Source organism: Hippoglossus hippoglossus, chromosome 24 (assembly GCF_009819705.1).
Source record: "Hippoglossus hippoglossus isolate fHipHip1 chromosome 24, fHipHip1.pri, whole genome shotgun sequence".
NCBI lineage: Eukaryota > Metazoa > Chordata > Actinopteri > Pleuronectiformes > Pleuronectidae > Hippoglossus > Hippoglossus hippoglossus.
The window spans coordinates 9435354-9450884 of NC_047174.1; the positions used below are offsets into that span (position 1 = coordinate 9435354).

At 43.6% G+C, this 15531-nt stretch overlaps 1 protein-coding gene and 1 long non-coding RNA gene across 5 annotated transcripts in view; one reads left to right on the forward strand and one right to left on the reverse strand.

Annotated features, from left to right (window-relative positions):
- Nucleotides 1-15531, forward strand: part of ppp1r13bb (protein phosphatase 1, regulatory subunit 13Bb) — a 28778-nt gene that overhangs the window by 11651 nt on the left and 1596 nt on the right. For 2 of the 4 annotated variants that reach the window (XM_034579435.1, XM_034579434.1), the window contains exons 6-18: nucleotides 1947-2048; nucleotides 3588-3762; nucleotides 4411-4610; nucleotides 4727-4891; nucleotides 5087-5279; nucleotides 5851-5979; nucleotides 8528-8661; nucleotides 8815-9271; nucleotides 10519-11303; nucleotides 11418-11555; nucleotides 11710-11843; nucleotides 11949-12115; nucleotides 12600-12799. In XM_034579435.1, the coding sequence (XP_034435326.1) occupies nucleotides 1947-2048; nucleotides 3588-3762; nucleotides 4411-4610; nucleotides 4727-4891; nucleotides 5087-5279; nucleotides 5851-5979; nucleotides 8528-8661; nucleotides 8815-9271; nucleotides 10519-11303; nucleotides 11418-11555; nucleotides 11710-11843; nucleotides 11949-12115; nucleotides 12600-12799 (2979 nt within the window). The remainder of the gene's footprint in view (nucleotides 1-1946; nucleotides 2049-3587; nucleotides 3763-4410; nucleotides 4611-4726; nucleotides 4892-5086; nucleotides 5280-5850; nucleotides 5980-8527; nucleotides 8662-8814; nucleotides 9272-10518; nucleotides 11304-11417; nucleotides 11556-11709; nucleotides 11844-11948; nucleotides 12116-12599; nucleotides 12800-15531) is intronic. The other 2 variants (XM_034579436.1, XM_034579437.1) reach the window with 2 other exon arrangements.
- Nucleotides 7337-8096, reverse strand: LOC117758083. Its single transcript, XR_004613230.1, has 2 exons — nucleotides 7504-8096; nucleotides 7337-7461 (listed from the first exon to the last, which is right to left on the reverse strand). It is a non-coding gene; the product is annotated as an uncharacterized LOC117758083 (long non-coding RNA).

Below are 15531 nucleotides of genomic sequence, written 5' to 3' on the forward strand. Positions count from 1 at the left end.
CCCTTGGGTGAATTGTCAGTTGTCACGCGCCAGTGGCTTCCCCCGCTCTCTCCATGTTGGCAAGGGTTGAGTCACCTCAGACATTTTTAGATCTAAATGATCTAAATGTCTTAATAAATGCCAGGTCGGGGGAAACGCTGTTGTGCTGCATGTTTTCTGAAATGAGATGAACTATAAGATGTAAACTATTGTTCCCTCACTTCACAAAACCCATAAAACTCAAATGACTTCAGAAAGGAAGCCTGTTTTATTCAGAGAAGAGAGTCAGAGAAATGTCTGCCTCTTCTCATCCACTAAGAGCAGTGCGTTTTGCATGTCATGTTTTTTTTTAGCCCAAGTCTCCTTCTTTTTACTCGCATGTTACGGCTCATATCAAGCATTCATTTAATGTCGTCATCCTTCCAATGCCTCTTACTCATCCTTTTACTTTTAAAATGCTGTATTATTTAGGGGGCACTATGACATTTCCTGTGTAATCTCCTCCCTCTTTGAACACACTTCCTAAAGGCAAACGTCTGGTAGCGCTTGGGACTGTATTCTCTGCTCCCTCACTGTGGGTCTGCCAGTGTGGTGACTGCAACTGCTTTGAGGAAATTCAGAAGTGTGAAGGATGATAGTTTGAGGGTCCAAACAGAATTGAAGGTGATAGCCACTAGTCGTCCTCTGTTCTCCGATCTGAACAACACGTGGTGTTTATTTCTGGCTCAAGAAGAGAATTTAATCTTAACTGTCTATGAAAGTGAACCTTTTTTTTTTTTTATCTCGAGTACAATTTTACAGTTTCTTCATCTGGCTTTGTGAAGGTAGACACCATTTTTGGGCTGCACATGTTGCTGATTTAATACATTCATTATATATTTATTCATCTATGCTTTATTAACACGTTCCATTTCTAGAGCCTTGCTTTAATTAAAGGAAGTTGTCGGTGCTTTATCTTCTGGACAGACCAGATGTGAAGAAATGAGAGTGGATACCATATCTAATATCTAACTAAACACAGTAATCTGATTTATCTTTTATTTTGCCGTAGCTAAATTGTCTTCTGGTAACTCTTTGCACTCTTTGCAGTGAACTCTGTCTGTTGATATCTTCACTATATCAGCTCAGTGTTCTCCTCCCCAAGCGATGGTGATCTGCCTCCTTCGTCATGTACACAAACACAGAGTGACACATTCCCCTCAGAGCCTCGGCTCTTCTTCATCACAATTACAGTCCCATCATAGTGATATTTGGAGCCTTGTTGTGGAGGAAGGGAGAGTCTGACTCTCTCTGCTGTTACGTCTGCCGCTGTGTTGTTGTTGACCCTCTGGCTGCTGAAATCAGACAGTGTTCACAATCATTCCTGCAAATGGCTTTTTGCGTGTCTCGTTTCTTTGAACCTTTTTTGCTTTGTTCCTGTGCAACATATTTAGCTTATGTAACTTTTATACCAGATGCATTTCTCTACTCGTACCCTCTTCTATATTAGCTGTAAAATTGCTCTGAAAACCAAAAATTAACATGAGTATTGACGGCTTACAGAGCCAAGTATCTTAAACAAGGTGTTTCCCCATCTTGATCCTCTAAAACAACTTCATGGCCTCAGCTCTGAACTTCTACTGCAGGATGAACAGCACTCAATCAGATGTTTTTGTTGTTCTTTGATGATGTAGGTTGAGACCATTGGGAAAATGAGGCTGGGCTTATTGAACAAAATTAAAATTTGTGTTTCTCTCGATGAATCTAAATCCCTCTGCAATGTTTAAAAGAATTAATGACCCAGCACCAACGAGTACAACCTCACATTTGAAAATGTTAATATAGTCCTTATTTATTATTCACCTCGGTCTGCACCAGTCAGATGTCAGTATCTGGACACTGCTCAGATTCTAGAGATTTTAATTCCTTGATCTGTCTTGACCTCTTCCTGTGTGTGTGTGTGTGTGTGTGTGTGTGTGTGTGTGTAGGTGGGGAATCAGCGTGTGGAGCTCACGCTGTCAGAGCTGCAGGAGATGGCCACACGGCAGCAGCAGCAAATCGAGGCTCAGCAGCAGATGCTTGTGGCGAAGGTAACATCCTGTCTTCATTCTTTCGTCTATGACTCAAAACCCTGAATATGTGAATGGTCTTTAATTCAACAAATGGAAAACAGCATGTTGTAGGAATTTTGCAATCATGGACAGTTCAAGATGAATTTATTTAATTATAATAGAAATATTAGAAGAAGATCAGCTGATGTAGTCAGATTCAAAAATGCTGTTTGTACCCTCAACTTATGTTGGAGACAGACTAATAATAGGTTGCCTAATTTCACATGTTGCGTGACGTAGATCGACTCTGAGAACAGAGCAAATAAAGGAAGGAAATGTGATGATTTAAATAGAACAAAGAGGTTTTAATTATCAAAAAGTCATTTTAATTTAATTAAGATAGCAAAAATGGAGAATTTAACCGACAGGACAGGAAGTAGAGCCAGACAAACAAAGCAGTGCTGAATTAATAACACAAAAATCAAAACTCAAACCTGACTGCCAGGATGAGCCAGGTCTTTTTTAATCTTTCTGGGATGCAGTGGCCAGCTGCCTCCACTTCCCTGATGGCCTCCAGCTCCACCCAACCAGGAACCTGCAACAAAATATAGGGCACACTCACACGACACAACAACACAAAAACACAATAACACTGGCAGAAGTCCTGAGGCTGTCACACACATACTGTACTCGGGTTGTTGGAAAAGTGCAGGTCATTACCTTAAGGCTGCAGCAGGCCAGGTAAATTCAGGACACAGCCTTGAGCCTCTCTGTTAGACGACTGCGGCACTACTGTGAAACAAAGTGTCCCATCATGACCTGAAACAAATGGTTACGTAACCAATGAGACGGGACGCCATATGAGTCACGGTGCTGGGACTGTCCACTCTGTCAGAACTCATACTTCAGGCTTAGAGGAACTCATGCACAGACTGTACAGCAATATCAAACACTGAGGATACCGTCGCTCTGAATAATTAAAAGTAGATTTCAACCTGGAGTTTGGTGGCAAACCTGCACACAACCAGTTCCCCCCCTGTCGGTCTCTGTGGCGTCCCAGTGCTCTAAGTCAGTCCGACCACCGTGCCTGTGGTTAGCTGCTGGTCAGTCATGCAAGACGAAGCCCACTGAAGACCCGGCGATAGAAAGACTACTTATTGGCTTTGTTGTGGCGTCTGAGAAGTAGGCCCACTTGAAGCCCCTGCAGTCATTTGGAAACCTGGGCCTGTCAGCTCCTATTTTAGGACCTTAACTGGAGCAGTTCTCGGTTGGGAAGAGAGATGAAGTCATCTGACCCCGTCTTCAGCCTTCAGACAGTCTCCACACAGCGCAGCATTTCACTTAGTGCATACACTAGAAGGGTTTAGCCCAGTTTTACGACATGTCTGATGTCTTGTCAGCTTTGGGATGGTGCCATGCCGGTTTCATATCCATGCATGTGTAGTTGTTTTTGACTTGTTGACCAGACGGAACATTCAAAAGCTTTTATCATTTATATTTCTGTACAATCTTGCAGTTAAACACACTTTTGCACCTTGTATTTACATTGTATTTACATCTCTGTCTCGTTCTTTGAAGGAGCAACGTTTGCGTTACCTGAAGCAGCAGGAGCGGCGACAGCAGCAAACCGTGTCGGAGAGCGAGAAGCTGCAGAGGCTAAAGGACCGGGTGGAGAGCCAGGAGGCAAAGCTCAAGAAGATCCGGGCAATGAGAGGCCAGGTGGACTACAGCAAGGTCATCAACGGCAACTTGTGTACGTATACTCACCGTATTTACATGATCTGATCACTTTAACATGAGGATTCACACGTTTTCACAGTAAGGGCTAATTTATGTTGCGTTTACGTACAAAAAGAGAAACTTCACTGTTGAGTTTCTGACAACAACAAACATGGCGACAGTGGATGAGCTTGTGATAATATTAAGAAAGAGGCTGTTTGTCCTTGTGCCCAGTTACGGTGACATCATATAGACGCCTGCAGGTTCTTACCAACTCTTTAAGTCTCTCCTCAAAAAGTTCCACCACTGTTGAAATTTCTTCCTTCCTCCGTCCGTTTCCTTACATGTATCTAATGTTGAAGTTAGAGTTCAATGACCCTTATCAGTGAACTTTTTCCCTTTTCAAAGACTTTAAATGTCTTAATATCTCATCGATTGAATTGATCTTTTATGTAATTAGCTTTTCTTAAAGGAATAATGTTTTTACCTTTTATGAATCGTACTTTAGAATAAGTGGAAAAAAGCTTGAGAGGAATTATTTTTGCACCACACCCACATTTTGAGAAACAGTCAATAGCCAGGGTTGTTTTTCTAACAAATTACACCCATCTAACCTGATGATTTAAATCAAGAGCTATCACCCCTCAGAGATCTCACTGATTGTATTGTTCCTCCTGTGCAGCTGTAGAGATTGAGCAAGTCAGCAGCCTGTTCCAAGAGAAGCAGGCAGAGTTGCAATCTGCTGTGCTAAGGGTGGAGCAGCTCAGCCTGCAGCTGGAGGACCTGCGGAGAGGAAAGCTCAACGGCATACAGACCGTCTTGGGTGGCCAAGTAACCGGCGTCGCAGCCCTGGAGCTCCGTAAGCTCTACCAGGAGCTTCAGGTAAGTGAAAATCTAGTGAATGCTTTTTATTAGTTCTACTATCCATCTTGTTCCGGTGAATCTGTTCATGTGTTTGAATCTGTTCATGTGTTTGATTCCTGGTTTTTCATCCTCAGATTCGGAACAAGTTGAACCACGAGCAGAACAGCAAGCTGCAGCAGCAGAAGGAGCTTCTGAACAAGCGCAACATGGAAGTGACGCTCATGGACAAGCGCATCAGTGAGCTGCGGGAACGCCTCTACAAGAAAAAAGCTGAGGCACGTCAAAAAGAAAACCTCCCTGTAAGACTAGGAGCGCTTAACACACACCCACCTAAGATTGTTTTAGCTGAAAGTCTCCTTAAGACCTCACTTCAGACAAGTTGTTGAAATGAAAATTTTTAATTCTTCTGGCTTTTCAAGTCTCTGGAAACTTAAGGAGTAAATCTTTTAGCTGATGTTTCTGTTTGAGACTTTTCTGACTCTCTCCTCTTACAGCTGAACAGAGCCAACGGGCCTCCCTCTCCACAGCCAGCTCCTGGGACTCTGGGCCGCGTTGCCGCTGTCGGGCCGTACATCCAGGTCCCTGTATCGGGCCGACCGGAAGGAGGCTACACCATGCCACCCGATCCACTGAAGCCTCAGACCCTGGGTGTCAATAATCAAGCCAACCACGGCCGCACCAAGTCAGGTTGGATAAGTCCCATTAAAATTACATTTGCAATGCATATTTTTTTTCCTAGAATGCGAGAACTTTGAAAACAGAAAAGTGAAGTGTAGAAGTTGACACCAGGTTATTTTCTCTTCTTTAGGATACATTTAAATTTAGTTTTCCTCATTACACAAGCAGGAAGTGACGTTAAAGTAGGAAACAACAGCTGAGAAGATAGTTCCTCCATTCAGTACAGAGTAGTTTGACTTCATGTCGTCCCAGTTGCAGACGTCTTACACCACTACACATTTAACACATCTTTGCATGAACGCCTTGTGACTGGAATTCCCTCGTGGGCCCCAGCTGTTATTTGTTTCTTTCCCCGACCTGACGTCTCGAGAATTCTCCACCTGGACTTGATTTCTGCTATTTCTTTTTTTTTTCTTCTCCCGCTCTAACCTCACTCTCTTTCCTGTGTTGTGTAAACCGTGAATCCCTCCCTTCTCTGTCTTCCTCCTCTCATGTGTCTGTGCTGTCCTGTCTCTGTGACGTCTCTGTGTCACTGTGGGGTTGGTGGGTGGTGGTGGGGTGGGAAACTCTCCCGGGGCAGACGGTGTGCGTAAGCCCTCCGGCCCATGGAAGGTGTCTGATTTAGACATCGTTGTGGACCCGGTACCCCCGTCCCTTCCAGAATCACACCCAGGCCCTGGAGCCTCCACTGGCTCTGACGGCTCGTCCCGTGAGTGCACTGTGCCACACAAGCAGAGAGATGGCGCTCTCTGAACCTTCTCTCTCGATTGTAGCACAGGATCCTCAGCATGCGCTAGAGTTTTTACTCCATTTTTTTTACAACCATATCTTGTCACAATTACATCAGCTTATTTACAGTTAAACTAATAGCTTGTTTCTTGAATTGGCTGGGAATGTAAAGCTGGGTTCTTCCATATCACACCATGATCTCCCTACAGGCTATTGCTGTTTTCAAATCCCACAGAATCAGTCAGATTTAAAAGTGATTGGACACTGATGATTTTCTCCAGCAGTCTCAGACCAAATTCATTGACGGCTTTGAAGGAGATTCTTGTTTGGCATCTTTAACCTTCCCTGCCTGTGCAGCAATGGAAACAATAGATGTTGACATTTAATTTGGGGTGTGTCCACTCTGGATCGTCTAATTACGTCAAAGTATGGAAAATGCCGCCTTGAAACACTTTGCTGCCATCTGCAGTAGGGATGCCTTGGTCTGGAAAATTTCCCACAGAGTAATAAACTCGTGACAACACCAGTGTTACCAATTACACCGAACATTTTGAAAAGAAAAGACGTGTGTTGGCTCGCTGTCTGCGGAATTCTTACTTTGATCTTTAACGTTAGATTTAACTGCGGGCAAACTAAATTTTCATGCTGTCTTGTCCCGACACAGATTCATATTGATTTGAAAGATGTATTTTAATTTATTTAAGATAAAAGGACTTAGAACTTGGAGTTCTGCTGTGTCGCTTCATTGAAGAGCATACAGATGTCTCTCGCCCACTCACGCTCTCTGTCTAACACGTTTGACCCATCTGTCGGTGACCCGTTAAAACATCCGTAATGTTTTTACTGTCAACGCTTCTCTCGTCACTTGATCAGACTGTGTTTCTCTGTGATGTGCCTCTGCTACACGCAGCACATACATGCAATTTGTAACTGCAGCATCAGTATTGATACTTATTGTTCAAATTAGAGATTGTTTCATTTGTTGAACGTGAACGACAATACCGCTGATAGACAAAAATGAACCACACCGGTTTAATGTCTATATAGAATCAATGTAATTGGTATGTGCCTGAACACTGTAACACAGAGGACCATGGCATCCCTACTCTGCGGAGGTTTTACACTCTTGATTGTAGTTGACATTCCTCGTCAGCGACAACGCACACTGCTGATCCTGTGTGTGTTTGTACACTTCTGAGAAGGTTCAGTGCCTCAATAGGTTTACACAGCAGTCCTGAATATTAGAGCTCTAATTTCCCTGCCTGTCTAACCTCAACCTTCATGCCACATCCTCATAACAAGTAGGCTGTGAGAAGCATTTTTAGTTGTCACTTTTCATGCACAAGGAATTTTTTTCTTGTGCATGTTAAATGTTCATTGAACATCAAATTTCACACTTGATAACCTATCAAGACCCAGATCAACCTTTTTCCCTGTTAGACTCTGGTTAGTGTTGGTAGAACTGTTTCACTGTTAATCTGTGTCCAAACTTATACAGACCAACTATAGATTGTGTTGATTATTTAACTTACAATAGGTGATGTATAGAATATCGGAAATCCAAAGCATTATAATTGGCATTCAGGTTTCTGGGATCCCATCAAACTGCACCAAACCTATCGCTGTTGTTTCACTGTTTCTTTTTCCATCTGCTTTCCTTTCACCCTTTCCTCGCTGACTAAATATGCATTTGTTTTATTTTGCAGATTTATTTTCAGACAAACAGTGCTGACATTAGCGGCAGCACTCGTACATCCATGAATCTTGCAAATTTGTTGCTTATTTACGGAGTATGACTGAATTAAATCACTACACATGCACATGGTAGATTAATACATTCATTATCATCACTGCTGTGAAGGCTCAGGATTTTTGTCCTATTGATCAATAACTATGTCCTCTTGAAACCTTTAGAGGTGAAGAAAAGTAGAAGAAGGTTGGACAACTTAAAAGAAATAAAGACATTTTGTGATGTGTTTGGCAACGTGGACCTTCAACAGAGGATGGACATTTTGAAAAAGATGAATAACCGATGATGAATAGGAAAATGATCAAATGCTAATATGGGAAATCTGTTTTCCACTTTAAAGCTTTTTTACAGGAATGATAGAACTGGTTTGATTCCTCTCATTGTGTGTTTATAAATGTAGAAGATGCCAAATTCTAATTCACAAAAAAGCAAACAGAAGAGTTTGAGTAGTGTCTGGTTAATAGGATAGACTTCTCAAAATCCTGAACCCTCCATTAATTACCAATCCTAGGTCAAAATGGTACAACAAACCTGCAGTATGTGTTTGAAGTCCTACACATTCAGATGCTATTGAAATGAAAATCACAGGCGTTCCACTGTGTGTAGTTGATAATAAACTTTTTCCAATATTAAAGATAAAATACCATTTAGACCTAGTTCTGGTGGACACGCTTTGAGTTCGAAAAGAGGCTCCTGCTTCCTCCATCCCGTCATTCACTGGATAAGGTTTTTATTTTCTCTTCTGCGTCTCTCTCACTGTGTCCTGTTTGTGCCGTAGCTAATGACCCTGGTTGGCCGACTCTTGGTAAGACGAACACAACTCTAAAGCCTCCAGAGAGAAGAAACTCGGGGTCTGATACCCATGGAAAAAGCCCCCCCTCAGGGTCGCCCGTCACTCCAAGTGCAGAAAAGGTTGGTTGTTTTTTATTTTTATTTTTATCCTCAGTGATGTCTGCAAGGATGTACATCTTCTTCTGTATCTGTTGGGGATGTCACACCCTTGAGGTCTCATTTCTCTGTCTGTGATACGATTTTCCGTGTTTGATGTTTGTTGCTTCTCCACAGGTGCTAGAATCCAAAATGGTCGTCTCCTCCCCTGCCATATCCAAGCCACAGCCGCCTCCCTATGGCTCCCACCTCATCACTGCGAACTCCGCCAGCTCCTTGGAGCGCCGAAAGGATGCTCCTCCTCCTCCTCGACCACTCCCAAACCCGCCGGCTCCCGCTTGGCCCCGCACCACCCCCTCCTCCACGGGCTCATCCTCCCAGCAGATCCAGCAGCGTATCTCGGTGCCACCGAGCCCCACCCTACAGCCCAACATGCCGCTTTTCCCTCCCGGGCTGAGCGAGCGCCTCGACCCACCTCCCGCTGTGGCAGTACGGCCCTTCATCCCAGACAGAGGGTCGCGGCCTCAGTCGCCCCGTAAAGGTCCACCCACTATGAACTCCAGCTCCATCTATCACATGTACCTCCAGCAGGCAGCGCCAAAGAGCCAGCCACTCAAGCCTGCTCTCAAAGCTGGTGAGTGATGAACAGATGCTCCAGTTCAATATAGGCCTCACTGTGAAAGCTCAATAGAGAAATTGGGTTTTCATGATTCCATTGATCAATACAGAAACAGCTGCTAATATGAATGAATGATTCAAATACAAATGCTGTTTAATTACTTGCTAATAGTAAAACAATTAGTCGGCTGTTGATTTTAGGTTTTTCAATGGGTCAAAGTTACAGTGTGGATATCAGGTTTAGACTAAAAGTTTTAAAGATTTTTTTACAACACACACACAACTGTAACCAGCGAAAACATCAGGCTCAGGTTGGTTTTGGACACACAAAAAACTGAATCACTTTTGGGTTTGGGTTGGCTTTGGCTAGTTTTTCTCTCAAACTCTGAGCAAAGTGCAGTTCTGGCTGCAATTTTCTCTAAGAGTTGGCGTTCTGACATGCTCAATTAAGAAGTAAATAAATCTGGCAGAGCGAGAGAGAAACCACACACACACACACACACACACACACACACACACACACACACACACACACACACACACACACACACACACACACACACACACACACACACACACACACACACGAGCCTACTACCTACGGAATGAGGACATTTTGGCCGGTCCTCACTTTGTGACCCCCCTTTAATGGACTGTTTTAAGACTAGGTTTTAGGGTTAGGGTTAGGTTTAGTTTAGGTTAGGTTAAGGGTTAGGGTTAGGCATTTAGTTTATCCATTTAGTTTTAGGGTAAGAGGCTAGGGAATGCATTATGCCAATGAGTGTCCTCACTAAGAATAAAGTACACACACACACACACAGACAGGAACTAACTTCATTTTTGCAGGATAAATGACCCCCTCGCTTATCTGGTAACATATTAACTATATATGCGCTATAAATCCAGGAAGTTATAGAAAAGATCAGCTCTGTGTGTGATTAGAAAAGAACAAAGGAGCAGAATCACTTGTTGACTGACACAGGTGTGTGTGTGTGTGTGTGTGTGTGTGTGTGTGTGTGTGTGTGTGTGTGTGTGTGTGTGTGTGTGTGTGTGTGTGTGTGTGTGTGTGTGTGTGAGTGAGTGATGTGAACTTGTGGGCTTTGAACTGCTATATAGACTAAAGACATACATATCAGACTACCTGACTAATCAGTTAATTAATAAAACGAATAATAGATTAATTTATAGACTTGTGAATAATGATTGGCTGTTGCTCTAATTTCATTTACCTCAATTTTATTTCCTCTCTCTCTTTGTCTCTAGTTTACGGAAAGCCTGTACTCCCCTCTAGCTCGACACCCCCCTCGCCACTGCCTTTCGTCCAGGCAGGAGGGGCCTTCCCATTGCTCCACGGCCCACCCGGCGGTGACGACACTCTGGACGGAGAAATTGATGACCTCGAAGGCTTCCAGCACCTGGAGCCCTCAGCGCCTCCTCCCAGCGTGGAGAACATCCCACGACCACTCAGCCCTACGAAGCTCACACCCATGGTACACTCCCCGCTGCGCTACCAAAGTGACGCCGACCTCGAGGTGCTCCGTAAAAAGCTGGCCAACGCCCCGAGACCCCTCAAGAAGCGCAGCTCCATCACAGAACCGGAGGGCCCCAGCGGACCCAACATCCAGAAACTGCTCTACCAGAGATTCAACACTCTCGCCGGAGGCATCGAGGGAAATGGAGTCAGTGGATCAGGAGGAGGCAACGGGGCAGGGAATGGAACGCCGTTTTATCAGCCGGCCAATCCTCCCGGATATCTGGGAGGTGACTCTGGGGCTGATACAGACAATGGCAACCTCCCATCTGGAATGCCGCTACCGCTGCCACCTGGGGCAGAGGAGCTGGGCTCTGAGGCTTCACCTCCATCTTCTGACACTAACGACAATGATCCACTGCCCTCGTCGCCAGAAGGGCTGGAGGACCCCGCAGAAGAGGAGGAAGCAGAAGACGACAATAACAACAACGTGGGAATCTCGGAGGCATCTCTGCCGAGCCCGTTGCTGGAGGTCACCACTCCAGAGGAGAGCGGCATGGCGGCCTCGCAGCCTCTGGTGAAAGACGCATAAAGACACAGACTTTCCTGCAATTAACAGGAACAGCTGCTTTATGAATAAACATAGTTGATATAGCAGAACATAACTTGTGTTTTCTCTCTGTTGCTGCAGGAGAAACGCACAAACCTGAAGAAGCCGAACTCTGAGCGCACAGGTCACGGCTTCAGAGTCAAGTTCAACCCTCTGGCTCTGCTGCTCGACGCCTCATTAGAGGGAGAGTTCGATCTCGTCCAGAGGATCATCTACGAGGTTTGTCGTGTTTATATCCTTCTACGGAAGTTTTGTTCATAGAAAGATAGTAAATAGATAGATCTGTGGAGTCTGGGCTTTCATATGATGCAGCTTGTGTTGTTAGCATGAAGTAGTATTATACGCTCATCTATCCGTCTTCTTTCTTTTCCAGGTGGAGAATCCAAGCACTGCCAACGACGAGGGCATCACCCCCCTGCACAACGCCGTGTGCGCTGGACATCACCACATAGTCAAGTTCTTGCTGGATTTCGGCGTGAACGTCAACGCTGCCGACAGCGACGGATGGTGAGTCTGAGGAGCGCCGGGTGATGACGCAAACACTGAAGACATTTTAATTTGACATGATCTCACTGTTGTGTTTGTCTTCCTGCTTGTGTTTAACCCCATCAGGACACCGCTTCACTGCGCCGCCTCCTGTAACAGCGTTCATCTCTGCAAGTTGTTGGTGGAGTCGGGCGCGGCCATCTTCGCCAGCACTATCAGCGATGTGGAGACTGCTGCTGAAAAGTGCGAAGAAATGGAAGAGGGTTTCATCCAGTGCTCCCAGTTTTTATACGGTGAGAAAACAACCAACAACCAGTCCATGGTGAACAAATGTACTTCGAATAGTTCACGTCCAAAGTTTGTCCTAAACTCCTCCAAAGCTGTAAAAAAAACACTGTTTTTGAAATCTTTACTGAAAATTGGTGCAAGTTGAAGAAAATTCTTGTGACTCTACATAAGATGGACGACTTGACGGCTCAAAAAGGTGAAACAAAAGCTCCTCAATTGTCAACAAACAAAAATGTGGAGGTACAGAAAAATTGTTTTTTCTCAAAGATGTTTCATCACATTTTTCTGTCAAGTTTGATTTTAATTAGTTATTTGATGCTATAAAAATAGGGTGAAACATCATGATTGACAGCTGAGACTATTACTGTACTAAAGACACGTCATCTCTTTATTTATAGTCTGAGGTGACTTTATCCAGACATGTATTGATTTGTCCAATACGGTCGTGGAATTGACCGTTGTCTTGTCTTGTTTGGTCTCTGGTGCCAGGTGTTCAGGAGAAGTTGGGTGTGATGAACAAGGGGACAGTTTACGCTCTCTGGGACCACGAGGCTCAGAACCAGGACGAGCTGTCGTTCGGCGAGGGGGACCCCATCACCATCGTGCGACGGCAGGACGACCGCGAAACCGATTGGTGGTGGGCGCGGCTGGAAGACAACGAGGGCTTCGTGCCCCGCAACCTGATCGGGGTAAACACAGAGCACCATTTGTCTGGGAAAATGAATTGATTGATTATTTTCATCCCTTTTCAAGCAAGAATCTCAAATGTTTGCTTGTATCAGCTTTTTGCTGAAAAGTAGTTTCATTTGTGTTGAAAGTTTGAGAAAAGGATCCATGAATTCATTGATCATTAAAATAATTGAGTGACATCATGGCTTCACTGTTCACTGTGTCAGACCTCAGACAAAAGATCAGTTAATTATATCAATACATGTTGTTATGGGGAAAGATCAATAATAACTAGGGCTACGTTGTACAGACTAATATATCTGTTCAAGTAGGGGCTCTGATGTAGCGTGACCAATTTTGTGTCAATTGGACAATGTTACAACAACTTAATTATCACACTGATCAGTAGGTGGTGCTATGACCCTGAACTAATATTAATATATGGATGTGTTCAGGTCAGGATTGTGATCATAGGTCAGTAGTTCGGAGCCGGTTGGATACTGCAGGGTGGATTTACAAAGTACTTCCTGTTTCATGGCGAATCAGTAGGTGGCGCTATGACACTGAGGAAATATTGACACATAGAGCTCTTTAGGCTTGGACTCTAATCATGTGACAGAAGTTTGGTAGTGATAGGACTATGCACACTGGAGTTATGACAACATCGTGTCATAACCGCAATGTTGCCACGGTTTGAGGAAATGTCAAAATTCTGACCATGGTCCATTGACTTCTCTCAGCTCATTTGAGCTGTATGATACATGTCTGTTGATACACACATGTAGTTTGAGGGAGACTGAAGTATGAACGTAACGTACAGTAACGTTACGCAATGTACAGTAATGTAACGTACAGTAACGTAGCGTACTGTAACGTACAGTAACGTAACGTGGAGTAAAGGAACGGAACATACAGTAACGCAACGTACAGTAACGTAACACAACGTACAGTAACGCAACGTACAGTAACGTAACACAATGTACAGTAACGTTACGCAACGTACAGTAATGTAAAGTTACGTAATGTACAGTAACGTAATGTGAAGGAACGGAACGTAAAGTAATGTAACGCAACGTACAGTAACGTAAAGTTACGTAACATACAGTAGCGTAACGTACAGTAACGTAACGCAACGTACAGTAACGCAACGTACAGTAACGTTACGCAGCGTACAGTAACATTACGCAACGTACAGTGACGTAACGTAAAGTTACGTAACATCACGTTACGTTACATAACGTAATGTAAAGTTACGTAACGTAAAGTTACGTAGCGCAACATACAGTAACGTACAGCAACGCAACGTACAGTGACGTAACGCAACGTACAGTGACGTAACGCAACGTGCAGTGACGTAACGCAACGTACAGTAACGTAGCTTAAAGTTACGTAACGTAACATACAGTAACGTTACGCAGCGTACAGTAACGTTAAGCAGCGTACAGTAACGTTACGCAACGTACAGTAACGCAACGTAACGTAAAGTTACGTAACGTAACATACAGTAACGTAACGTGCAGTAACGTAACGCAATGTACAGTAACGTTACGCAACGTACAGTAACATAACGTAAAGTTACGTAACGGAACGGAAAGTAACGTAAAGGAACGTAACATAGCGTACAGTAACGGTACGGAACGTAAAGTAACGGAACAGAACGTAAAGTAACGTAACGAAACGTAAAGTTACGTAACGTAAAGGAACGTAATGTAAAGTTACGTAACGTAAAGTTACGTAGCGCAACATACAGTAACGTACAGTAACGGAACGCAACGTACAGTAACGTTGCGCAACGTACAGTAACGTTACGCAACATACAGTAACGTGACGTAAAGTTACGTAACGTACAGTGACATAACGTTATGTACAGTGACGTACAGTAGCGTAACGCAATGTACAGTAACGTAAAGTTACATAGCGTGACATACAGTAACGTAACGTACAGTAAAGTTACGTAACGTACAGTGACATAACGTTATATACAGTACCGTAACGCAATGTACAGTAACGTAAAGTTACGTAGCGTAACATACAGTAACGTAACGTAACGCAACGTACAGTGACGTAACGCAACGTACAGTGACGTAACGCAACGTGCAGTGACGTAACGCAACGTACAGTAACGTAGCTTAAAGTTACGTAACGTAACATACAGTAACGTTACGCAGCGTACAGTAACGTTACGCAACGTACAGTAACGCAACGTAACGTAAAGTTACGTAACGTAACATACAGTAACGTAACGTGCAGTAACGTTACGCAACGTACAGTAACATAACGTAAAGTTACGTAACGGAACGGAAAGTAACGTAAAGGAACGTAACATAGCGTACAGTAACGTAACGTACAGTAACGTAACGTAAAGTAACGTAACGAAACGTAAAGTTACGTAACGTAAAGGAACGGAACGTAAAGTAACGTACAGTAACGGAACGGAAAGTAACGTAACAGAACGTAAAGTAATGTACGTAACGAAACGTAAAGTTACGTAACATAAAGTTACGTACAGTAACCTAACGTACAGTAGTGTAACGTAACGTACAGTAGCGTAACGTAAAGTAACGTACAGTAGCGTAACGTAACGTAACTAAAAGTAACGAAAAGTACAAAAGTAACTACAAAGTAACAAAAAGTACGAAAGTAACTAAAAAGTAACTAAAAGTACAAAAGTAACTAAAAGTACAAAAGTAACTAAAAAGTAACTAAAAGTACAAAAGTAACTAAAAGTACAAAAGTAACTAAAAAGTAACTA